This window comes from Schistocerca piceifrons, chromosome 7 (genome assembly GCF_021461385.2).
Source record: "Schistocerca piceifrons isolate TAMUIC-IGC-003096 chromosome 7, iqSchPice1.1, whole genome shotgun sequence".
Taxonomy (NCBI): domain Eukaryota; kingdom Metazoa; phylum Arthropoda; class Insecta; order Orthoptera; family Acrididae; genus Schistocerca; species Schistocerca piceifrons.
In genome coordinates this window covers 260,649,098-260,676,201 of record NC_060144.1, presented here as the reverse complement: position 1 = coordinate 260,676,201, position 27,104 = coordinate 260,649,098, and the positions used below count along the sequence as shown (strand labels likewise).

Genomic DNA, 27,104 nt, shown 5'->3' with positions numbered 1-27,104 from the left:
ACTAGGGTTGGAACGTAAATAGTGGCAACTATTTATCCACAACCGATACAAAAGAGTTACATGTTTGTACCTGTTACTGTCGTTTAAAGTAGTCACCAGTGCTGTGTGGAACCCGGTGCCAGCGATGTGGAAGACTTAGGTATACCGTTAGCAGAACCAGTTCTGTTGATGGTGCGAATTGAGCGGTCTACTGCCTGTCGAATCTCTGGAACAGTTCTGAAGCGAATACCACGAAGTGGTTCCTTCATCTTCGGAATCAAATCAAAGTCACAAGGACTGAAGTCCGGGGAGTATGGTGGATGGTTCAATACTTTCCAGTCCCATCGACCGGGCAGAGCAGCCACAACTTGCGCTGTATGCGCCCACATATTGTCCTGCAAAATGTTGGGTGGATTGCGCAGAAAGTGTCGCCGCTTCTTTCGCAAAGCTGGTCGCAGGTGATGCTCCAAAAACGAACAGTAATACTGTGCATTGACGGTCTGCCGTGGAGTAACGTAATGTGTTAGGACAACACCATCACAGTCGCACACGATAATCACCATAACTTTCACCATACTGGGGTCTGACGCACTTTCGACTTTCGCGGCGACCCATAATAACGCCATTCGTTGGATTGGTGTCTCAGTTTTGGCTCGTACGAAGTGGCCCAACTCTCATCCAGTGTTACGATATGGCGTAAGAAAGCCTCTCCCTCGCGCTCATAGCGCCCCAATTGCGTCTGAGCAGCGTCGTAACGAATCCATTTCTGCATTTCCGTCAAGTCATGCGGAACCCATCGTGATGCAGTTTTTCGCATGCCCAGGCGTTCGTTCAGGATGCGAAGCGCAGTCGTGTGCGCTAATCCGGTTTCGTGGGCGAGCTCACGAATCGTATGGCATCGATCAATGTCCACTACCGCGGCAACAGCATGCACTACTTCTTCTAGAGACGCTAGTACGACCAGCCCAATGCATGTCTGCCACAGTTTGCCGACCTTCGTTGAAGGCTTTTACCCAACGTGCCACTGTTCTGTACGGCAATGCCGATTCCCCTCACCCCTCTTGAAGACCTTGATGACACTGTCGTGCTGTACGATCTCTGGCATATTCAGTCTTGATCCAACTTCGTTGTACCTGTTTCGAAAACATAGACACACCGTTACGTTAGACCGCTCGCTCTCAACTGACTGTGTTTCCCTCGATTGTGCGCACGCCGGTGACATGGGACGGACGAGTCCATTTGCTCGGAGGTAAGGTGGGTATGTGAACAACATGTGCTATGAGCGACAAGCAGGCCGCTGTAGCCGAGCGGTTCTAGGCGCTTCAGTCCGGAACCGCGCTGCTGCTGCGGTCGCAGGTTCGAATCCTGCCTCGGGCACGGATGTGTGTGATGTCCTTAGCTTAGTTAGGTTTAAGTAGTTCTAAGTCTAGGGGACTGATGACCTCAGATGTTAAGTTCTATAGTGCGTAGGCCCATTTGAACCATCAGCGACAATAGTAGATTCTATTGCATAGTGTCTCCACAGCAGTGTTGCCACCAACCTACGTAATAACACTATTAGCAGCTAACTTGGGAGATTCGATTTAAAATGGCATGTTACGACATGTTTCGTGCTGCAGGACTAAGTATACAATAAATACTGATTCCGTGTGTTTCAGGCGTGTTTTCCGCATCATGACTTGGGCGTATTCATTCAAGTTTCAGTGAACAGGACTCAGGATGTTTGATTCATCATTCTAGGTGACCAGGTGCTGGCCTTTCTGCTACATCTTCATGGTGAGTATGCTGTGGACACTCCAGTCTTCCAAGATGACAATAGTCATATTCATGTGGCTACATGCATACGTTCCTGGTAGGATCATCATTCAGGCATGCTGTTGAATCTCATCTGACAGTCTAACCCATCCTCTCTTAATGCCAAACAAAAAGTCTGGGACTGTTTGGGCAGTGGGTGGATGTCAAATAGCATCCAAGCAGTTTGGTAGTTATGTTTGATCTAATCATCGGCAAGTTGATTGAGATGATATTCCTGAAGAAACGTGACTACTCTCTTTCTTTGAGGCAATTGTCCAAGCGAGAAGTGGTGATATATGGCGTTAGCTTGATGTCTTCGAAGGGTGACTAATTTATTATCTGCTATTCTTACTTTCTTATAGACAGTATCATTGTCAGCAAAAGATCTGAACGTTATGTTCTCTAGTCCTGATAAGCAGTTTACATGCTGTCCATTAACGTTAATGTGACCATCTGTCAAAAGCAGACTTTTGGAATGCAGACTACTGTGGGAGATGCAGGAAGAGTGTTCATGAAGTTCTAGAAGGTACCGACAGAGATGTGGATCTGTGCCGACAGCCAACAGCGACAAGCTTCTCGATTGAGGGTTCATGGCGTGAACAGCCCTATCAAGATGGTCCTACAGATTCCCCATTGAGTTTCAATTCGGGGAGTTTATTGGCTGGGGGGATACGGTAAACTCATCCTGGTGTTCTTCAAACCATGTACGTACACTGAGAGTTGTGTGACACGTTGCATTGTGCTACTGGTAGGTGCCATTGTGCCGAGGAGAAACAAACTACACTACTCGCCATTAAAATTGCTACACCAAGAACAGTTGCAGATGATAAACGGATATTCATTGGACAAATATATTATACTAGAACTGACATGTGATTACATTTTCACGCAGTTTAGGTGCATAGATGCTGAGAAATCAGTACCCAGAACAACCACCTCTGGCCTTAACAACGGCCTTGATACGCCTGGGCATTGAGTCAAACAGAGCTTGGATGGCGTGTACAGGTACAGCTGCCCACGCAGCTTCAACATGATACCACAGTTCATCGAGAATAGTGACTGGCTTATTGTGACGAGCCAGTTGCTCGGCCACCATTGACCAGACGTTTTCAATTGGTGAGAGATCTGGAGAATGTGCTGGCCAAGGCAGCAGTCGAACATTTTCTGTATCCAGAAAAGCCCGTAAAGTCCTGCAACACGCGGTCGTGCATTATCCTGCTGAAATGTAGGGTTTCTCAGGGATCGGATGAAGGGTAGAGCCACGGATCGTAACACATCTTAATGTAACGTCCACTGTTCAAAGTGCCGTCAGTGCGAACGAGAGGTGACCGAGACGTGTAACCAATGGCACCCCATACCATCACGCCGGATGATATGCCAGTATGGCGATGACGAATACACGCTTCGAATGTGCGTTAACCGCGATGTCACCAAACACGGATGCGACCATCATGATGCTGTAAACAGAACCTGGATTCATCCGAAAAAATGACGTTTTGCCATTTGTGCACCCAGTTTCGTCGTTGAGTACACCATCGCAGGTGCCCCTGTCTGTGATGCAGCGTCAATGGTAACCGCAGCCACGGTCTCCGAGCTGATAGTCCATGCTGCTGCAAACGTCGTCGAACTGTTCGTGCAGATGGTTGTTGTCTTGACTCAGGGGTCGAGACGTGGCTGCACGATCCGTTACAGCCATGAGGTTAAGATGCCTGTCATCTCGACTGGTAGTGATACGAGGCCTGTAACGCCGGAAATGAATATCCTCCTATTCCCATCTATTGTACTATAGATTTTTCCTTATTTTGTTACCTGAAGATATAAAATTTCTGTATCTTTGTATATTGTAATTGTTTTACTATTTGTATATATATGCATTTATGTCGATGTATAATTGGTTTGTTTTGTGAATATTATTTGTATTTATACGCTGGGTCTAGCCTAGGGAAAACTATGCTATCGAACGAATACATCGATAGGTCGTGTGGAGAACCAAAGTGTTTAGGATCTTTGGTAGTGTTAACTCTGCCGCATGGAGCGCGGGCAGAGAGGGTCTGCCTGGAGTAGTGCAGTGGAGCAGGTGTGTTGTGTGACGCTCCCGCGAGTTGCCGCGCTTTCGGGTTTGGGCAGCATGTAATTGCGCTCGACTTGCTATGATAGTTTATGACACGGTGTCGCGGACGGGATCTTAGCTGGCGCACATCAAGAGCCCGTTTCGCCTGGTGACCGTGTCGAGAAGAAGGCGCGCCAACATCCAGCTTCTGCAACGGCGACGGCCGACAATGAGTGACTGTCGCCACCTCCTCGATCGACGACTTCAAACCTTCAATCAGCCAACAACGAAGTCTGGAAGCACGTAAAGGTTTAGAACTGTATGGCAGACCTCAGCTTTTCAAACTGTTCAAATCGCAAAATTACAGCAACGTAGCATGAACCTTTGTTGCTCATTGTCCCAATTGCATTACCAAGCAGGGTCCCTTCCTTTTCCGGAATGAGCCCGAGTGTCTTTGAAATGCAAACGCCAGCATCATTCGATTTCACTGCTTTAATTTCAAAGTTCAGTTAAGGTATTCATAGCTGGCTACAATATTTAGATTACACAAGCACAAATTAAGAGTGCGAGTTTTGTTACCGTATTTTAGCTTACCTGTGACTGCAGCTCAGCTTGGTACGTACTAAATTTTACTATTGTTAATTGTTCAGAATCATTTAATTCAAGATCAAAGTTAAATCTCTTATTTCTAAATTGCGTAGATTGAAGTAGCTTTTGAAATGATTGTTGAGGTAGTCCAAGAGTAACCGTATTTTCCTGAATTTCGATGTGCTTCAGAAAGAAAGCTCACTATTAACTTCAGTCACTAAATTAACTTTCAGTTTTCCGGTTTTATTAATTCTTTTGCTAAATTAAGTCGGAGTGTAGCGAAATTTATTACTTCTGACAAACTTTCAGTTTTCACACTACACGTGTCAACCTTCAGTTGCCACGCTTCTAGTACTAATTATATGTGTAGTAACCTTTCTTTTTCAGTTACTATAGTAATTGTCCTTAGGACCGTAATTTCCCCCAAATCTCAAATATCTAATTACCGCTAGTTAATTGTTAACGTAACGGCCGCACATTTACTTTCTTTATTAACTTTACCCCTTTTCAAAATTAATTTCCACCAGTTTCATTGGCATTTTTCCTTTCATTTAGATGTAACCCTTTCCTCCCTCTTTACCGACAGATTAACTTCGGTGACGATTGCTTTCCCAAATTTCCATTAGGTACACGCGGTTTAATTTTTCACTGCCATTAAGGTCGATAAGTGAGGGGGAGGTTACAGGCCGTTGGGATCCAGCACGGCGTTCCGTATTACCCTCCTGAACCCACCGATTCCATATTCTGGTAACAGTCATTGGCTCTAGACCAATGCGAGCAGCAATGTCACGATGCGATAAACCGCAATCGCGATAGGCCACAATCCGACCTTTATCAAAGTCGGAAACGTGATGGTACGCATTTCTCCTCCTTACACGAGGCATCACAACAACGTTCCACCAGGCAACGCCGGCCAACTGCTGTTTGTGTATGAGAAATCGGTTGGAAACTTTCCTCATGTCAGCACGTTGTAGGTGTCGCCACGGGCGCCAACCTTGCGTGAATGCTCTGAAAAGCTAATCATTTGCATATCACAGCATCTTCTTCCTGTCGGTTAAATTTCGCGTCTGCAGCACGTCATCTTCGTGGTGTAGCAATTTTAATGGCCAGTAGTGTACATTTAGGGACGGACATGGATACATTCTTGTATTGATCCATTTTGCTTCCAGAATGACGAGAACCCCAAGGGTATGCCACAACAGCATTTCCCAGACCATAAGGCTCCTTCTTACAGCCTGGATCCTTCCGACGATTGTTGCAGGGTGTTCGCTTTCAGATGTTTTAAGTCGACGGAGGATGAAACTTGATTCATCTGAAAAAGCCACCTGTCGCCACTCAGTGGACGTCCAGCTGCTGTAACGGCGTGCAAATTCCAGCCTTCGTCGTCAATGAGCAGCAATCAGGATGGGTGCATGAACCAGGCGGCTGCTGCAGCGGCCCACACGCAGCAACGTTTGCTGAACCGACATTGACGATACACTGTTGGTAGCCCCTTGGTCCATCTCGGCTGTTAGCTTCTCAAAAGTTGTACGTCTATTAACCCAAGCACATATCCGTAGCCATTGTTCACCCCATTTATCTATGACCCGTGGTGCACCACAGTTGGCACGGTGCTGGTTTTGATGCACGGTATACTTTGACCGTATCGGCACGCTAACAGTCTTCTGGTCAGACGCATAATTTCGTAGGTTTTTTTGTATGACTGTAGTGTTGCTAAACTCGATACTGTACTATAGCGTCAAGCAGCATTCGGAAATATAGTTTACCTGAACTATTCGTTTCTATTTCATTCCTGGGTTTTGGAGATTATCCGTTCTTTGGAAGATGTACAACACAAAATATTCGAACAGCTCATGAAGACTGGACAAATTAAGCACAAGTGGCGTGGGTTCATGTTACTGGACGTCACATACCATATGATCGATCTTCTGAAGCATTTAAATTCTCAATTTCTGCCTTAGAGAGGCCTCGTAGAGCTGGGAGGTAAAAATTAGGACATCCCGTCGACGACAAGTTCATTAGGGACGGAGCACAAGCTCGGATTAGGGAGGGATGAGGAAGGAAATCCGCTGTATCATTAAAAAAAAAAAACCATTCCGGATATGCCATAAGCCGTTTAAAGAAACCACGGAAAACCTAAATTCGGATGGCCAGACAGGGAACTGAACCACCGTCTTCCCGAAAGCAATATCTTACCAATGCACCACCTTACTCTGTTTATAGAGATGGAAATATCAAGAAATTATCTCAGATTGCCTGTCTTCATTCCTAAACGTCTCATAGCATGGTATTTTATAGATCATTCAATCAAGAAAGGAACACAGAATGGTAACATGAGGTGCCTATTACTCGAATTCTTGTAGATAGCTATTTCTACAGTTGCTCTTGATGACGTAGAATATTTACTCCATTATGGACACAGTTTTCAGAAATCAGTTACTGTTCAAAAACGGCGTTTAAGTTTCATAGAAAATGCAATAAGGAAACTGTACGTATAAATTCGTTGCTCAGAGTTAGTATGGCTGCTGTGCTTTAATTTGATCATTTACTCAGAGAGCTAAAGCCGCAAAATTATACTAAACGAAATTTTAAAAACAGGTTAGTCACATCTACTTCAAAACTCGTTCAGCCTCACAGAAAAAGTTTTAACCGATGATACCACGTATGTTCCACATCAAAACGAAACAACAAACGAAACTAAGGGTGGAATATTTCCCCAAAACTCCATCAGGTTGTTCTAAGGCAAATGGAAAATTAGGCAGTGCAAGGCGCAGAGCGTTGATGAGGTAATGATACGAGCATAAAACAGAAAGGTCATTATGTGGAATTCTGGACAAAGGCAGAAATTTACATCATCGTCCTGATGTATTGCTATCGGACGTGTCGACAAAGCAGACACCACTGGTGGTACAGCGGCTATCTAGAATACGTTATTACGAGAAGTCAGGACTTCATCCGACTACAGGCATTGAAATAAATCAGTTGTGAACGATGGAAATTTGTGTCGGAGCAGGACTCGAACTCAAATGTTCCGCTTCTCTAGAAGAGTTGCCCTAACCGTCTCGGCCATCTGGACACGCATCCCGTCCGACCTAAATTCTCAACCTGTCACGCGCAAGTAGCGCCCTCTCCAATAGCCCAGGACTCGTAGGATTTGCCAAGTACCGCAGTGTTTCGAAGATGTGGTGGCATCCGCACGGGAAGTTTCTTGATCCTCGCTTTTAACATATGTATAAAATGACTCTAGATACTTTCAGTGCGGATGCACCGTATCAGATATAGATTGAATCGACTAAAACTTGGACCGCAAATATTGCTGAAATGCAAACTGCTGTTCATGTGCGGTTTTCACAGAATGGATTGGTATTCAGGGGCTTGTATTGCTAGCCAATCAACATGAACATGTCGACGTTTTCTGCATTGGTAAATCCCATCGTCCACTCACGACCTACTGCTTAGACTGTCACACACCAACTGACTAGCAAGTCGCAGTGCACACAAGCACATTGTAAGCAAACATAAGAACATCGCACCCAGTAACTACGCAGGTTGAACGGCACGAACCAATGTCTGTGAGGAAACTTTTCAAAATACAATATCTCGTAAACGACTCCCACTAGAATCCTGCAACAACCACCACTTATTTCTAATTCACCCTATTTTTAGTTTGTTAATGTCAATAGGCATTGTCCCATTAAAAAAGCGTATGTTTGCACAAAAAATATACTTACTGAGTATTATTACAATCTGTTGAGTGGCTGACAATCCCATCTGTGAAAACCACAAATAGGCTGCAGTTTCCATTTCCGCAATATTGGCGGTGCAAGTTTTAGGTGATTCATCCTGTATGTGGATATCAGTGAGGACGGCTCTAGATACTTTCAGTGCGGATGCATCATGTCTGCCGAGCAGTGGGGTTGATGGATGGGGGCGCTACTTGCGCGTGACAGGTTGATAATTTGGGTAGTACAGGAAGCGTGTCGGTATGGCCGAGATGGTTTAGGCAATCGTTCTAGAGAAGCGCAACCTCGCGAGTTCGAGTCCTGGTCCATCACAAATTTTCAACGTTCACCACCGATTTATTTCAATGCTTGTAAGCGGTTAAGTCCTGATTTCTCTTAATAACGTGATGTATTGCTGGTTCAGTATCCCATGTTGGTGGAGTGATCTTGTTGTTGACGCTGTGTCACTTAACCTTTCCTGCTAAAAAAGTAACATCACCATTATCTGCTTCACCTTCGTAATGGAATGCATATAAGACGATCATATCTTTCGTAAAGTACCCTTTGTGCAATATAATCTTAAGTGCCAAGTACTATAAATCTTACAGCAACTGGTACGCGTATTTAGACTGGCACAGATTCTTGACGTGGCTCAGGTTTCAAAGATAAGAATTTTTAAAGTTAAAAGAAGTATTTCTGCTAGAATGAATATGTTTCTCGACGTAATTCTCACATCTCCATTTGGTGATGAGGGAATCGATGTCCATGAGGAGCATAAGCAGCTGATGAGGTTGACTGAAGCGTGGCTCGTCTCTGTAGAAGGTAATCATGATGGCGCCTTGTAGGGCTTTGTGGGAGAACCGCCTTTCTCCCCGTGCGACTAGGGCAGCATGCATAGCAGGGTCGAAGATTGACTCGAACACATCTTTTCGCCTTTCGTAATCGAGGAGGCGCTGGTTCCGGATGACGTCAACTTCTTCTTCCTGCAATGGTTAAACATACAAGCATTGTAAAAGTGACAGTTCTAGAAAACGAAAGGGGGAAGATTAGAATTTAATTTCTTGTAGACTTCTTAGTAATTAGACACGCTAGGAAACTACCTAGGTGCTCACATGAAGTGATTTAAGAAAATATGAATTCTAATGTGAATGTAGGTTCTCTCGGCGTAAGCTGTTGATGAAAAGCTCTAGGGTTTCAAACCAGATGGCAGTGTTAGAACACCGCGACGTTTCGACAAGTGTCACACTCGTCATCTTCTGTCGAAGTGTCGAGATATGAGGATGCTGCGATATTTATACTAGTGGGGTGGCAGACAGAGGGGGCACCCCATGAGCAGTGACCTGTTTTCGTCCAAAGCGCTGGGCTAGTTCATTCGTTTGTTCGGCAGGGGAGACCGATAAGTGTTTTCCACCTTTCGGCTGGTCAACGATGATAGAATCGAGGCGCACGCCCTGCAATCTTTGTCAAACGATTTTACAGAAAGTATTCGGTAAACAATTTCAATTTTGCTTAACTTATAGCTTTATATGTCAGGTTCATGATGATGTGCCCATCATTTCGTTAATGGTCATTATTACTATGATATTTACGTGGAAGTAAGAGAGTGCGTGAAATTCGGAAAAGTTTGAAACGAAAACTAGAGGTCACTATGATTTTGCGTTTGGTGCCTATTGCATAGAATGTTGTTGAATATGAAATTTATCTAACGTACAGAATTTTTCTTTAGACTTGGGAAGAGCTATCCACCTGTCACCAATCTCGAGAAAACTGATCTGACGTGGCACCCGCATTTGTGATCGCGCCGCGCCAGCGATAAGGCCAGAGTGAAATAGCCACAACATTCCTCATATTTCATAATGGGTTTCAGATATAGAAATGAGATTTTGGCAAGTGATAACACGCAAAGAGGAGAGTATTTTACCATATCGTTATTATTTAAGATTTCATTACGTACCGTGTTATTCCGCTAACTGCAGACTTTTTCGATGAAAGAATGTAATTTTTAAGGGCCAACGATAGCTGGTGTAACGAGACATGCATTTGGAACAACACAAGCGAAGACATTACACTTTTTTGTACCGAAGGTATACTTTTTCATAAGCTACTGACCTTACTTTTCCTCAGTTCCTCACTTAATATACTTAGTAAACCACTTAGAATTCTGTTGCAGCTGTGTTTGCACAACATGTTAGTGAGGTGAGACTAGCTGTCCGCTGTGGCCGAGTGGTTCTAGGCGTTTCAGTCCGGAACCGTGCTGCTGCTACGGTCGCAGATTCGAATCGTGCCTCGGGCATGGATTGTGTGATGTCCTTAGGTTAGTTAGGTTTAAGTAGTTCTAAGGTCTAGGGGACTGATGACCACAGAAGTTAAGTCCCATAGTGCTCAGAGCCATTTGAACCATTTTTTAAATGCGTTGTCTAATAATACAGAAGTAATGTGATGTACTATACCGTGATTCGGACAAATATGTAATAAAACAAATTTATACTTAAATATACTGATCATCGGCATAGAAGCCTAACAGTTGTAAGTAGGCTGTTTAGGTTTTTATGTTGGTAAGGCCACGTAGCGCTCTGTATGAAAATCACTGACTGTGCTGTGTGCAGTCTGTGGCTGATCTGCATTGTTGGAATATTTGCTATTAGTAGTGCTGAGCAGTTGGATGTGAACAGCGCGTAGCGTTGCGCAGTTGGAGGTGAGCCGCCAGCAGTGGTGAATGTGGGGAGAGAGATGGCAGAATTTTGAGAGCGGACGATATATATATCAGTAGTTAGTGCCTTCAGTAGTTAGAATCTTTATTTAGCTGGCAGTATAGGCGCTCGCTGTATTGCAGTAGTTCGAGTAACGAAGATTTTTGCGAGGTAAGTGATTCATGAAAGGTATAGGTTATTGTTAGTCAGGGCCATTCTTTTGTAGGGATTATTGAAAGTGAGATTGCGTTGCGCCAAAAATATTGTGTCAGTTTAGTGTTGTTCAGAATAAGTAAAGAAAGAAATGTCTGAGCACGTTCAGTTTTGCTCAGCTGTTTGAAAATCAAATAACGTAGAGGTTTTTCAGCACAGTAATCTATAAATTTCTAAGGGGATGTTTCACATTGATAGGATTTCGACAACTGAGTTACACGAAAAACAAAAATTAGCGGAATAATATTAAATAGGCTACAAGATTTTAGCCAACTGTACAAGGACCAAACAGTATAATGTTTTTAACCCTTAAATACAGGAAATCCCCTACTACACGGCATGATTGCAACCCTTTCAGCGACAACCACCGGGATGGCGCTGAAATGTCTGTCAGTTGGTAAGGATATGGATAACGGTACCCATACACAGGAAATGCCATGAAATCAGATCGGAACACTTTCGTTACCGGCGGTGAGAAGTATTCCACAGCAGGATGCTTGGTTCGCCAGTCGTTCTTGTCAGCTTTTAGTTAAAATTCTTTAGGGTCAAAACTACAAAAATACTAGAGGAGCCTAAATTCAGCATTCTATGTCAAGTCAAAGCAGCCCCTTACTCAGGGAATGAGGGTAGGGGAGCAGATCCAGGAATCCTGCACAGCCGCTAATAAAAAAGTCCCAATGGATGTTTGCCACCGTCCCCCTTCGATCTGTTACGAAGTGCCAAGTGTGTATCTGTGTCTTGTGGATGACAGTGATGAGTGCTTTTACGGCACAGGGTTGAATCTGTTGTAGGTAAAGGGAAGAGAGACGGTGAAACCCAGAGCTGGTTTATAACCTACTCCTCTCGAATAGCACCAAGGGCGCCTCCATGCTTGATGTCCAAAGCCGATGGTCGATCATCATCAACAGTGTCAATGACCTCACAGCAGAGGGGTTTTGAATTTAATCCAGGACACTGTCGTTAAGATGTGATCAGGAACTTTACGCCCCCATCTCTCCTCCCCTTGTGGGCTAAATATTGGCACAGAAAATGTTCCATAGCAGGATACGAGCCGGTTTACTTCCGAGCCAACAGTATTCTACAATAAGGTACTAATAACCAGAAAGGAGTAATGAACAGCTCACATTTTAAAGTACGTGTGTACTCGTAATTGACGGCCGGTGTTGCCGTGCGATTCTAGGCGCTTCAGTCCGGAACCGCGTGACCGCTACGGTCGCAGGTTAGAATCCTGCCTCGGACATGGATGTGTGTGATGTCCTTAGGTTAGTTAGGTTTAAGTAGTTCTAAGTTCTAGGGGACTGATGACCACAGATGTTAAGTCCCATAGTGCTCAGAGCCATTTGAACCATTTTTTTACTCGTAATTCTAATTTCAATGAAAGCAGGTGCTGACAGATGTGAAAATAACCGAACTATTAGATTAATAAGACTTGGTTTGCAAAATACGAGTACTAACACGAATTATGTACAGAAGAATGGAAGAACTGGTAGAAGCCGACATCAGCGGAGATCATTTTGCATTCCGGAGAAATGTGGAACAAGCGAGGCAATACTGACCCTACGACTAAGGCTAAGGAATGACAAACCTACGTTTATAGCATTCAAACCTACATTTATAGCATTTGTAGCAGTGTGCGATTTGTGCTTTTACCAGTGGGGGGGATGTCTTACGGGGTTAGTATAATTATATATGTTACTAGCTTGGACCGTGGCGTTACCCATGGTTAAACAGTTATTTAGAAAAAGATGTTAATGCCGAAACTCACTATTCCCGCGTATGCACTATCAGAAAAGCCATCCTTTGTTATAACTTTAAAAGTACATTATAGTTAAAGCTTATTTACAAAATCATCTACATACATGTATACGAGGGGAATTCAAAAAGTAAAGGCACATTTGTAAAAAGCTGTACTTATTCTGATGATAGAAAACTGAAACATGCGTTATTTTTCTACGTAACCTCCCTGGACTTCAATGCAGTTTTCCCGAAGTTTTACGAGTTTTTTTATTTCATCAGAAAATACGTTTATCGGTAGCATCTGTAACCAATTTTGCACCGCATGACGTCTTCATCACTTTCAAATCTTCTTCCCTGTAGTGCTTCCGTTAAGGGTCCAAACATGTGAAAATCGCTTGGAACCAGGTCTGGACTGTATGGTGGATGTTCCAGAAACTCGAATCTCAACTCCTGTATTGCGTCGGCTGTCCGTTTGGGAGAATGTGGGCGAGCATTATCTTGCTGCAGGATGACACCTCTTCACAGTTTTCCACGACATTTGGATCTGATTGCAGGTTTTAGTTTCGTACGTAACACATCATATCCACCATACAATACAGACCTGGCTCTAAAGCCTCGTTTCGCTGGGGCGACGTCTTGCAACATTGTGACATGCTACGGAAATGTGGCGTGCGTCGTCTTGTCATTTAGTTCTAGATGTTTTGAAACGCTTAACTACTACATATAACTTTTTCAAAATTAATAAGCAAACATATTAATAGTAAACTTCCAGTGTTCGGTTCCACAAATTTAAATTATATGTAAAGTTTTACTACAGTGCTTGGGAAATGAACATCCCAGGTTGAGATGCATAAACTAAAACCAGAGAAGGGGATGGTCTGATGCAGAGCGGGGGGGGGGGGGGGGGGGGGGGAACCCCTCCCCCCATCCCCACCTGCAAATCGCACACTGATTTGTAGACTTAGAGAAAGCTTGTGACAACGTTGAAACTCTGAAGGTAGAAGAGGTAAAATACATGCAGGTTATTTACAACTTATACAGAAACCAGATGGCAGTTGTGAGTGGAAGGGCATGAAAGGGAAGCAGTGGCTGAAAAGAGAGTGAGACAGGGTTGTAGCCTATCCCCGATGTTATCCAATCTGTACATTGAACAAGTAGCAAAGGAAACCAATGGAAAATTTGGAATGGAATTAAAGTTCATGGGAAGAAAGAAAAACCTTGAGATTTGCCGATGACATTGTAATTCTGTCAGAGACAGCAAAGTCCTTGGAAGAGCAGTTGAACGGAATGGACAGTGTCTTGAAAGGCGGATATAAGACAAACATCAATAAAAGCAAAACAAGGATAATGGAATGTAGTCGAATTAAATGCTAAGGAAATTAGAGTAGGAAACGAAACCTTAAAGTAGTAGACGGGTTTTGCTATCTGGACAGCAAAATAACTGATGATGGCCGAAGCAGAGAGGATATAAAATGTAGACGGCGCAAGAAGAGAAATTTGCTACCATCGAATATACATACATCAAAAATAGTTTTGCATCAGCTCGTTTCCGAGAGTTCCGGAACAGAAAATTGGAATAGAGATCAACATAAACATCATTTTCGCCCTTTTTATTGCTCGTGAAAACCACACATTGCATGTTGTACCACCATACAGCGAGACCTTCAGATGTGCATACATCGGTACCTCTAATACCCAGTTGCATGTCCTCTTGCATTGATGCATGCCTATATTCGCCGTGGCATACTATCCACAAGTTCATCAAGGCACTGTGGGTCCATATTGTCCTACTCCTCAACGGCGATTCGGCGTAGATCCCTCAGAGTGGTTGGTGTGTCACGTCGTCCATAAACACCCCTTTTCAATCTATCCCAGGCATGTTAGATAGGGAACATGCTGGCCGCTGTAATGGAGCGATGTCGTTATCCTGAAGGAAGTGATTCACAAGATGTGCACGATGGGGGCGCGAATTGTCGTCCATGAAGACGAATGTCTCGCCAATATGCTGCCGATGTGGTTGCACTATCGGTCGGAGGATGGCATTCACGTATCGTACAGCCGTTACGACGCCTTCCATGACCACCAGCGGCGTACGTCGGCCGCACATAATGCCACCCCAAAACAGCAGGGAACCTCCACCTTGCTGCTCTCACTGGACAGTGTGTCTAAGGCGTTCAGCCTGACCGGATTGCCTCAAAACACGTCTCCGACGACTGCGCGGTTGAAGGCATATGCGACACTCATCGGTGCGATGCCAATCCTGGGTGGTCCATTCGGCTTGTTGTTGGCCCATCTGTACCGCGCTGCATAGTGTCGTGGTTGCAAAGATGGACCTCGCCACGGACGCCGGGAGTGAAACTGCGCATCATGCAGCCTATTGCGCACAGTTTGAGCCGTAACATGACGTCCTGTGGCTGCACGAAAAGCATTATTCCTCATGGTGGCGTTGTTGTCAGGGCTCTTCTGAGCCATAATCCACAGGTAGCGGTCATCCACTGCAGTAGTAGCCCTTGGGCGGTCTGAGCGATGCTTGTCACCGACTGTTCCTGTCCATCTGTATCTTCTCCATGTCCGAACAACATCGCTTTGGTTCACTCCGGAACGCCTGGACGTTTCCCTTGTTGAGAGCCCTTTCTGGTACAAAGTAGCAATGCGGACGCAAAACGAACCGCGGTTTTGACCGTCCAGGCATGGTTGAACTACAGTCAACACGAGCCGTCTACCTCCTTCCTGGTGGAATGACTGGAACTGATCGACTGTCGGACCCCCTCCGTCTAATAGGCGCTGCTCATGCATGGTTGTTTACATCTTTGGGCAGGTTTACTGACATCTCTGAACAGTCAACGGGACTTTGTCTGTCATGCAATATCCACAGTCAACATCTATCTTCAGGAGTTCTGGGAACGGGGGTGATGCAAAAGTTCTTTTGTTGTGTGTAGATATAAGTGTTAGGAAGTCTTTCCTGAAGGTTTTTGTCTGGAGTGTAGCCACGTATGGAAGTGAAACATGGACGATAAACAGTTTAAACAAGAAGAGAATAGAAGCTTTTAAATGTGGTGCTACAGAAGAATGCTGAAGATTAGATGAGTCGATCATGTAACTAATGAGAAAGTACTGAACAGAACTGGGAAGAAAAGAAGTTTGTGGCACAACTTGACCAAAAGATGGGATCAGTTGATAGGACACACAAGGGATCGCCAAATTAGTATTGGAGGGAGTGTGGAGGGTAAAAATCGTAGAGGGAGACCAAGAAGTGAATACAGTAAACAGATTCAGAAGAATGTATGTTGCAATAGTTATACAGACTTAAAGAGGCTTGCACAGGATAGAGTAGCGTGGAGAGCTGCATCAAACCAGTTTGCGGACTGAATACCACAACAACAAAAAGTTTAGATTTTCAAAGAGTGCATTCCACTCAACATCGTCAAAAATATTTTTCAGCGCGAACTTTCCAACATTTCTACAAAGTGTGATGTACAGCTCTCAGTTATGTGAAACAGCATAAGAAGAAGAGAAGTAAAAAGCCCCTAACCGACAGGATATGGAGATGAGTGACACGCCTTGCCAATGAGACTCGACAGGAATATTTGCTGTCTGTTAACGCCGGTCCATCTGACCAGTTTCTGAGCGAACAATTTTAAGGGAACTGTGTGCGATGGACACTTGGAGTCGGGTACCTCGCCAAAGACCATTACTCGTGGCGGCACGTGAAGCTACACGTTATCAGTAGGCCAAACAACACAGACACTTGGCAGTAGTTGAATGGACAAATATACTTTGATCCGACGAGTTGCGAGTTTGTTTCTTTTCAATGACGCAAAGTGTCAAGTGCACCAATGGCTCATTGATGCGTTTAGCCCACAGTGTGAGCGAGAGTGTAGTTCAGGCTAGAGGTGGTTCTGTAAGGTTGCAGTGGTACTTTTCGTGTCCTGACGTGGTCCCACTCATTCAGTTTAGCTTGAGTATGAAGTGCTGCAGGATGTTGGCCCGCCCGGTTAGCCGTGCGGTCTAACGCACGGCTTTCCGGGCGGGAAGGAGCACCTGGTCCCAGGCACGAATCCGCCCGGCGGACTTGAGTCGAGGTCCGGTGAGCCGGCCAGTGTATGGATGGTTTTCAGCCGGTTTTCCATTTGCCACGGCGAATGCGGGCTGGTTCCCCTTATTCCGACTCAGCTACACTATGTCGGTGATTGCTGCGCAAACAAGTTCTCCTCGTACGCGTACACCACCATTATTATACCACGCAAACATAGGGGTTACAATCGTCTGGTGTGAGACGTTCCCGAACCGCACAATAACGCTGGTTTCGGTGTGGGGAGGCGGACGTGTGAAGTGGACTGCGTTAGTCGTAGTGGGGTTGTGGACCAGTGCGGCTGCGGCGGAGACGGAGCCTCTCTGTTGTTTCTAGGCCCCCGGTTCTCATACAATACCATATAATACTGTAGGATGTTTATTTTCAACAGTCTTGATAATCAAATGTTTCTGTATCTTCTGCATCCCCATAATGAATGTGCTGTAGACACTCCCGTCTTTTAAGATGATAACAGCTGTGTTCAACGGGCTGCAGGCATCCGACCCTGGCTTAAAGAAAATCAGTCCTCTATTATACAGTAGGCTACATCAACTGACTAGCTAAATAATCGAATCTTAATGACATAGAAAATGACTGTAACTATGCGGAACATTAAGTGAAATGGACCAATCGACATCTATGCAGTTTTGTAGCTCTATGGTATCTAATCATCAGTATGTGACTTGAGCTGGATACCTGAAGAACCTTGTGGACTCGACACTTAGCTGAATTGAGGCCGTTATCAAGCTTAGAGGTCGAGTTATACGTTATTGGTGTTAAGACTTTTGAGGTGACAGATTTTTTGGTCGAGTGTGGTCACCTGAAATATTAGTTAAACTAATTGACATAGACGTAAAAGAGCTGTACTACCTTTTGGATTGCTTTTGGCAGCTTCCGATAATTCTTCAGACATCTTTCCGTCAGGCTAAAATACTGTCAGCTAGTTAATGCATGCATGTCGTTCGGTGTATTTACGTTAACTGCCGACATTAAAGAGAAAATTATGAATTTGATCTTCAAGTTACAAGGCCCAAGTAGCCTCCGTACCGAGACGAATTAAGGATCAATGTGAGGATTGCGATCTTCTATCAGTATTACCTCTGCTGCTTTCCGCTGCTGCTCCAGAAGTATCTCGACGGTTCTCCTGTACTTTCCCCAGAAGTTGAAGCCCTCTGCCTCCAGACCGGGAGTGCGTTCCAGCCAGCGCTGGACCAGCTGCGCAAGTGAGGGTTCCTTCTCTGACTTCTCGATGGCCTTGATGGCTTCTGGGTCGTGTCCGAACACCCTGGAGTACTTCTGGTTGTATTTCACTCTGTGTTCCTGCAACATAGCCATTGCCATTGATATCTCTAGCGTAAGGAGCGACGTTATGTGCAGAGATCAACCCTCTATGGGGTGTATGTATTACACTTCACAAAATGGACATCGTCGACAGTCAAGAAATGATCAAAACAAACCATTAACTAGCACCATGAAAAATGGCGCACCACAGTGATCGCAAAAGTTCACACCATTAAGATCGAAGGCGAACTCCTTGGGAGTTACAAACAATGCAGGACGTTCAGCAATGTGTTCACTCTTAAAGAATGCATATAAAATCATATTTGTGTAACGGGGAGAAAAGAACTGATGGAATATGATGGCATGTAAACGAATGCGAAACAGTCTGTCGTGGAGCTTATCGTGAAACTGGTTACCCTGTAAGGCTTAGCTGGAGATTGTTGTTGTTGTTGTTGTTGTTGTTGTTGTGGTCTTCAGTCCAAAGACTGGTTTGATGCAGCTCTCCGTGCTACTCTATCTTGTGCAAGCTTCTTCATCTCCCAGTACCTGCTGTAACCTACATCCTTCTGAATCTGTTTAGTGTATTCATCTCTTGGTCTCCCTCTACGATTTTTATCCTCCGCACTGCCCTCCAATACTAAACTGGTGATCCCTTGATGCCTCAGAATATGTCCTACCAAGCGATCCCTTCTTCTAGTCAAGTTGTGCCACAAATTTCTCTTCTCCCCAATTCTATTCAATACCTCCACATTAGTTATGTGATGTACCCACCTAACCTTCAGCATTCTTCTGTAGCAACACATTTCGAAAGCTTCTATTCTCTTTTTGTCTAAACTATTTATCGTCCACGTTTCACTTCCATACTTGGCTACACTCCATACAAATACTTTCAGAAACGACTTCCTGATACTTAAATCTATACATGATGTTAACAAATTTCTCTTCTTCAGAAACGCTTTTCTTGCCATTGCTAGTCTACATTTTATATCCTCTCTACTTCAACCATCATCAGTTATTTTGCTCCCCTAATAGCAAAACTCCTTTACTACTTTAAATGTCTTAGCTGGAGATAGTGCGATAATATGTTATTATAAGAACGGAAAAAACACATCCAGAGGCTGAATTTGTCCAGTGGTTCAAGATGGTATGAACTTCCGTGTCACACACTTTGCAGGATCTATAGTTTGCTCTAGGGGTGTAAGATTTTTATATGCAGACCAGAAATCAGGCAAAAGCAAGTTATTTTAACCATCTATCGGCTAAAAGCAGTGGTCATACCATATTTGTTGTTATCTTATGCTCCTTTTCCCCACTGAAAGTACCAGAGGTTGTACAGAGTTTCAGGCAGAGCATAAGGGAACAATTGACAGGAATGGGGGAAAGAAATACAGTAGAAGAAGAATGGGTAGCTTTAAGGAATGAAATAGTGAACGCAGCAGAGGATCAAGTAGGTGAAAAGACGAGGGCTAGTAGAAATCCTTGGGTAACAGAGGAGATACTGAATTTAATTGATGAAAGGAGAAAATACAAAAATGCAGTAAGTGAAACAGGCAAAAAGGAATTCAAACGTCTCAATAATAAGATCGACAGGAAATGGAAAATGGCTAAGCAGGGATGGCTAGAGGACAAATGTAAGGATGTAGAGGCTTATCTCATGAGGGGTAAGATAGATAATGCCTACAGGAAAATTAAAGAGACCTTTCGAGAAAAGGGAACCACTTGCATGAATATCAAGAGCTCAGATGGAAACCCAGTTTTAAGCAAAGAAAGGAAAGCAGAAACGTGAAAGGAGTATACAGAGGGTCTATACAAGGGCGACGTTCTTGAGGGCAATATTATGGAAATGGAAGAGGAGGTAGATGAAGATGAAATGGGAGATACGATACTGCGTGAAGAGTTTGACAGAGCACTGAAAGACCTAAGTCGAAACAAGGCCCCGGGAGTAGACAACATTCCATTAGAACTACTGAAAGCCTTGGGAGAGCCAGTCCTGACAAAACTCTACCATCTGGTGAGCAAGATGTATGAGACAGGCGCTATTCCATCAGACTTCAAGAAGAATATAATAATTCCAATCCCAAAGAAAGCAGGCGTTGACAGATGTGAAAATTACCGAACTATCAGTTTAATAAGTCACAGCCGCAAAATAGTAACGCTAATTCTTTACAGACGAATGGAAAAACTGGTAGAAGCTGAACTCGGGGAAGATCAGTTTGGATTCCGTAAAAATGTTGGAACACGTGAGGCAACACTGACCCTACGACTTATCTTAGAAGAAAGATAAAGGAAAGGCAAACCCACGTCTCTAGCATTTGTAGACTTAGAGAAAGCTTTTGACAATGTTGACTGGAATACTCTCTTTCAAATTTTAAAGGTGGCAGGGGTAAAATACAGGGAACGAAGGGCTATTTACAATTTGTACAGAAACCAGATGGCAGTTATAAGAGTCGAGGGACATGAAAGGGAAGCAGTGGTTGTGAAGGGAGTGAGACAGGGTTGTAGCCTCTCTCCGATGCTATTCAATCTGTATATTGAGGAAGCAGTAAAGGAAACAAAAGAAAAGTTCGGAGTAGGTATTAAAATCCATGGAGAAGAAATAAAAACTTTGAGGTTCGCCGATGACATTGTAATTCTGTCAGAGACAGCAAAGGACTTGGAAGAGCAGTTTTAACGGAATGGACAGTGTCTTAAAATGAGGATATAAGATGAACATCAACAAAAACAAAACGAGGATAATGGAACGTAGTCGAATTAAGTCGGGTAATGCTGCGGGAATTAGATTAGGAAATGAGACACTTAAAGTAGTAAAGGAGTTTTGCTATTTGGGGAACAAAATAACTGATGACGGTCGAAGTAGAGAGCATATAAAATGGAGACTGGTAATGGCAAGGAAAGCGTTTCTGAAGAAGAGAAATTTGTTAACATCGAGTATTGATTTGAGTGTCAGGATGTCTTTTCTGAAAGTATTTTTAAGGAGTGTAGCCATGTATGGAAGTGAAACTTGGACAACAAATAATTTGGACAAGAAGAGAATAGAAGCTTTCGAAATGTGGTGCTACAGAAGAATGCTGAAGATTATATGGGTAGATCACATAACTAATGAGGAAGTATTGAATGGGATTGGGGAGAAGAGAAGTTTGTGGCACAACTTGACAAGAAGAGGGAACCGGTTGGTAGGACATGTTCTGAGGCATCAAGGGATCACAAATTTAGCATTGGAGGGCAGCGTGGAGGATAAAAATCGTAGAAGGAGACCAAGAGATGAATACACTAAGCAGATTCAGAAGGATGTAGGTTGCAGTAAGTACTGGGAGATGAAGAAGCTTGCACAGGATAGAGTAGCATGGAGAGGTGCATCAAACCAGTCTCAGGACTGCAGACAACAACAACAACAACAATATTTCATCCATCACTTCTTTCTCATTCTGCGAAATTCCTTGGGTTCCTTTGTGACGAAATATCAGCTTCGGCAACTGTAGATATAATGCAATATTTGCTTTGTTTAACGTTGCCATTGCTTTGCTTTGTATCAACACCACTAGCACTGCAACACTGTTTTGAGTTACTCGTCGACTAAACAGTTCAACTACACTCCGTAGCCTCATGCTGTGCTCACCATCGGTTACCTCCAGTCCCGCTTCCTGTTGACATTAGCAACCAATATTGTGGTTGCATGGTAGATAATATATGGTGCACAGTGGGCCATGTAGGAGGAAAACGTGCTTCTTCATTGCTAGGTCTTTGAAAACAAAGGTAGTTGGTTGTCCTTGCCATATAGTTCCACTCAGTAGCATGGCCTGCATCTGCTTCTGGAGTTCTGTGAGGAAATCTTAAATAGAGAGCAGGAGACTGGGCTATTGTTTGAAAAACTCTCCTAGTGGACATTGTGTTTCGGCATACATCAACTCTGCTTGGGAGGCCTGCAGATCATCTTTTAATGCGCTGCACAACCCTAATAGCACTTCTGGAACTACGTCAGTCCACAAATCTGTCGTGTGGCACATTACAGCAGCCTTCAAGGAATGGTGTAAGTGCTCCGCAGTGCCACATGCGGCTGTCTGATTACGGCGAAGTCCTTGACAAGTGTATCCCATACAGCTGGGCTATTGTAAGAAAGATTTCTACTTGTTAGTGACAGCCAAAACGTGAAACCTAACCACAGATGAATGAGCACGCCATGTTCTCAGTGGTTTGTGGGAGTACCTCCAGCCACCTGATGTATCTGTCGATCGCTGTGGGGCAGTACCGGTCGTTACATGCGAGCGGTAGTGGTCCTACCAGGTCCAGATCTATGTGTGACAATCGTGTCTCTGGGATATCAAAACTTCCGAGCGAAGCTTGCAAGTGCCTATTTACTTTGGATTTCTGGCAGGACATGCAGGTGTGAGACCATGTACAAGAGTCCTTCTGTATAAGGGGTCTCACAAAACATTGCATTACTGGTGTCCTCATAGCAGAGATCCATAGATGGCTGAGTTTATGGAGGGAATCGAAGCCCTGTCATCATAGAAGAGCAGTTATGCATCGTTGCTGTCTTCCTGCTGAATCATCACAGTACATCAGCTCCTCAGTGCCTGACAGTGATATGTGACACAAGTGCAGAGCCATCTTGCTTTTCAGCAGATCTCTTAACTCATCGTAATTTTGTGCTGCCGACAGCTCGGTGAAATTCACAGGTGCGGTAATACTCTCCATTCCAGACAAGGCGTCAGTAGTGACATTTTTCTAACCACTTACATGCCTAATTCTAATAAAAATAAAATTCAGTCGATTGATTTGCATTGGGAGATAGTTATTTTTGCGGCTGCAAAAACGACAAAGTCACTGACCGATGGTCTATGTATACAGGGTGTTACAAAAAGGTACGGCCAAACTTTCAGGAAACATTCCATACAGACAAATAAAGAAAAGATGTTATGTGGACATGTGTCCGGAAACGCTTAATTTCCACGTTAGAGCTCATTTTAGTTTCGTCAGTATGTTCTTCCACCTACGCTCAATGGGGCACGTTATCATGAGTTCATACGGGATACTCTACCTGTGCTGCTAGAACATGTGCTTTTACAAGTACGACACAACATGTGGTTCATGCACGATGGAGCCCCTGCACATTTCCGTCGAAGTGTTCGTACGCTTCTCAACAACAGATTCGGGGACCAATGGATTGGTAGAAGCGGACCAATTCCATAGCCTCCACGCTCTCCTGACCCCAATCCTCTTGACTTTCATCTATGGAGGCATTTGAAAGCTCTTGTCTACGCAACCCCGGTACCAAATGTAGAGAACTCTTCGTGCTCGTATTGTGGACGGCTGTGATATAGTACGCCATTCTCCAGGGCTGCATCAGCGCATCAGGGATTCCATGCGACGGAGGGTGGATGCATGTATCCTCGCTAACGGAGGACATTTTGAACATTTCCTGTAACAAAGTGTTTGAAGTCACGCTGGTACGTTCTGTTACTGTGTGTTTCCATGCCATGATTAATGTGATTTGAATAGAAGTAATAAAATGAGCTCTAACATGGAAAGTAAGCGTTTCCGGACACATGTCCACATAACATATTTTCTTTCTTTGTGTGTGAGGAATGTTTCCTGAAAGTTTGGCGGTACCTTTTTGTAGCACGCTGGATAATGAATGCATGTCCTCCCAGCAAGAATCTGAAGTATAAAACTGCTTCATAGGCTGCTAACAATTCTGCGTAATGTACTGCTCATAAGCGCTGCTTCTCTGTAATCTTCCTGGAGAAGAAACCCAAAGGCTACCACTACCTACTCATTTTCATAAATTAAGGATAATTGCAGAATGTGGTGCCACACAATGTAGCACTGCACAAAACTGGCGCCAATAGCGTAGGCACATAGGGAACACACACGACACAGATCTATAAGTCCACAGTATTTGTGGTAAGTTGAGAAAACCGTCCCGAAACACATGTGCTACACAACGCCACTGTTTCTTGCGCATGTACCCCGACATCAATATAGGATATGATCACCATGCACACGTGCACAGGCCGCACAACGGGTTGGCATACTCTGGATCAGCAGGTCTAGCAGCTGCTGGGGTATAGCCTCCCATTCTTACACCAGTGCCTGTCGGAGCTCCTGTAGTGTCCTAGGGGTTTGAAGACGTGCAGCGATACGTCGACCGAGAGCATCTCAGAGGTGCTCGATGGGGCTTAGTTTGCAGAACAGGCAGGCCCCTCCATTCGCCTGATATATTCTGTTTCAAGTTACTCCTCCACGATGGCAGCTCGGTGTGGCCGTGCGCTATCACCGATCAGGAGGAAGGTGGGACCCACTGTACCCCTGAAAAGGCGGACGTACTGGTGCAAAAAGACGTCCCAATACACCTGACCTCTGTCAAAGACACGCAGGGGTGTCCGTGCACCAGTCATAATCCCATCCCACACCATCAAACCACAACCTCGATACAGGTACCTTTCAAGGACATTAAGGGGTTAATATCTGGTTTTTGCTTCACGCCAGATGAAAACAAAGAGAATCACTGTTCAGACTATACCTGGATCGTCCGTGAACATTCCTGGGACCACTGTTCCAATTAACATTTACTGTGTTCTTGACACCAGGCTTTACGGGCTCTCCTGTGACCAGGTTTCAGGGGAATGCACCTTGAACGTCTCCGGGCGAATAAACCATGTCTGTTCAGTCGTCTGTAGACTGTGTGTCTGGAGACAATTGTTCCAGTGGCTGCGGTAAGGTCCCGAGCAAGGCTACCTGCAGTACTCCGTGGCCGTCTGCGGGCACTGATGGTGAGAAATCGGTCTTCTTGTGGTGTTGTACACTGTGGACATCGCGTACTGTAGCGCCTGGACACGTTTCCTGTCTGCTGGAGTCGTTGTCATAATCTTGATATCACAGTGGAACACGGAGGGCCCGTGCTACGACCTGCTGTGTTTGACCAGCATCCAGTCGCCCTGGTATTCTACCCATCATAACGTCATCAATATGTGTTCTCTGAGCCACATGCAACACACAGTCACCATTAGCACGTCTGAAAACGTCTGCACACTTACTCGCTGCACCGTACTCTGACATGCACCAACACACACGTCTGCGTATGTGAACTGCTGCCAGCGCCACCGTGCGACGACCGCCGGTCAAATGCACCGCATGGTCATACCCCGAGGTGATTTAAACCCGCAAACCGTCGACCAGAGCGCTGTTTCAGCATGAGTGTACATTATGTTGCAGCACAGCACGAACAGTGTGGGATGAGGCATCTGATAAAATCGTTAGTGGGCGTCAAAGGTCAGATGTGCAAGGAGGATAGCTAGCTTGTGGCTTGTGTGACAGGTTTCATATGCTGCCTGCAAGTCATTCATCCAAGTTACAGACGTGGAACCTGGCACCTGCGCTTCAGCAGCTCTGGGTAGAAAACGACTGTAAAAGTTAATCATCCGCAGTAGCGATACACTTCACACACTGTTGTTGGGGCCGGGTAAGTTGTACGTTCAGTGATAGAATCAGTATCGAAGCATTAACACTTTTAACTGTAAGTGCTTCTGCAAAGATTCACTTGCTGTAACTCAGTTCAGTTCTATCAAACAGGAATCCAGAAGACGAAAAAGTTTAGTGTACATCAGGCACGGCAATGAATTCAGCATGCAAGTCGTGCTCTGGCATGAGTTCTGTAGCACTCAGCCTGACTGCACACTTCCACACCACCCCATCACACTGTCTGAGTGGGTGTAGGGGAAGGGCGCGTACAATAAATGCACCGATTTTAAATGATAATGCAGTCACACAGCATATGGTTTGGTTTCATATTTCGTATTTTAAAAAAAACATAGGTCACAAACGAAACAAATTTTCAGTATTATTTAGTTATTTTTGTCACAATGAATACATGATATAATTTTTATGTTGTACATACTTCGACGTACGGTCAGATACAGATAACTTCAAAGGTTTTTGCACCCAGGTTGCCCCATATTCGCGGCTTGCTTAGGTTCATAATCAGGAAAAGCCTTTCACACACATATATTGACAGAAATGTTTTATCTGGTTTGGAACCTTGTTATGAAGACGTGGAAACTCTTCCGGAGGAAAACAATATAGACCTCCTGGACAGTTTCTAAGAAAAAACATTGTCTTTTAAATGAGAATTACAACGCAGACCGATCAGTTCCATCTGCACCTGCACAAGGCCATTTTTAACTGAAACGGCAAACAGTCTGAAAACAACTGGAAAGCAGACTAAGATTGGCAGTGTCCTCAAAACGGTCAGGAAATTATTCTTGCAATGCTTTCAAGGCCGCAATGACTCACGATTTGTTTGACTCCAGTGAGCTTAGGGAAATGGACGGTATTTTGTGTAGGAATTTGTTCCTTCCACAACGCGATTTTCTTTTTAAATGCATTCCCATCATATCATAAATATGTTGTTTCTTTCTCACCTTGCAGTATCTTACTGTAGGCAGTGTGCAGTCAAGTGCACTTAAAATGTGAGCTCTGCAGTTCAACCTGTGTGTTCTAAATTACGTTTCTGCTCTTCTTTTTCCTTCAGCAAACAAAAAACCCATTCCAGGCATGTCCCTTAACTTCACCAACGGTTCGTCGTAGTAATATATAAAGTCTCCATGCTCTTTGTCCAGTTCCATCGAAAATTGTTGAAACTGACAGTGTTATAAAGCGTGTGACTTAAAAAATTTATTTATCATACCACTAATTTTATAATGTGCTCCATGTCTGCAAGTGATGATCATTTCTCCCTATGTAGGTGGCTGCCAACAGAATGTTTTCGCAATCGGAGGAGAAGACTGGTAATTGAAATTTCATGAGAAGATCCCGTCGTAACGAAAAATGATTGCCAGTCCAGTTCACGTATCATGTGTGTGACACTATCTCCCCTATTTCGCGATGATACAAAACGAGCTGCCCTTCTTTGTACCTTTTCGATGTCATCCGTCAGTCGCACCTGATGCGGATCCCACACCGCACAGCAGTACTCCAGA

At 44.3% G+C, this 27,104-nt stretch overlaps 1 protein-coding gene across 1 annotated transcript in view; it reads right to left on the bottom strand.

The window, feature by feature from the left end:
* The window catches only part of LOC124804754 (tryptophan 2,3-dioxygenase), a 406,660-nt gene that overhangs the window by 47,428 nt on the left and 332,128 nt on the right, over nt 1-27,104 (bottom strand). Inside the window, exons 6-7 of the mRNA XM_047265061.1 lie at nt 17,944-18,165; nt 8,867-9,116 (exon numbers count right to left, since the gene is read on the bottom strand). Coding sequence (XP_047121017.1) covers nt 8,867-9,116; nt 17,944-18,165 — 472 coding nt within the window. The remainder of the gene's footprint in view (nt 1-8,866; nt 9,117-17,943; nt 18,166-27,104) is intronic.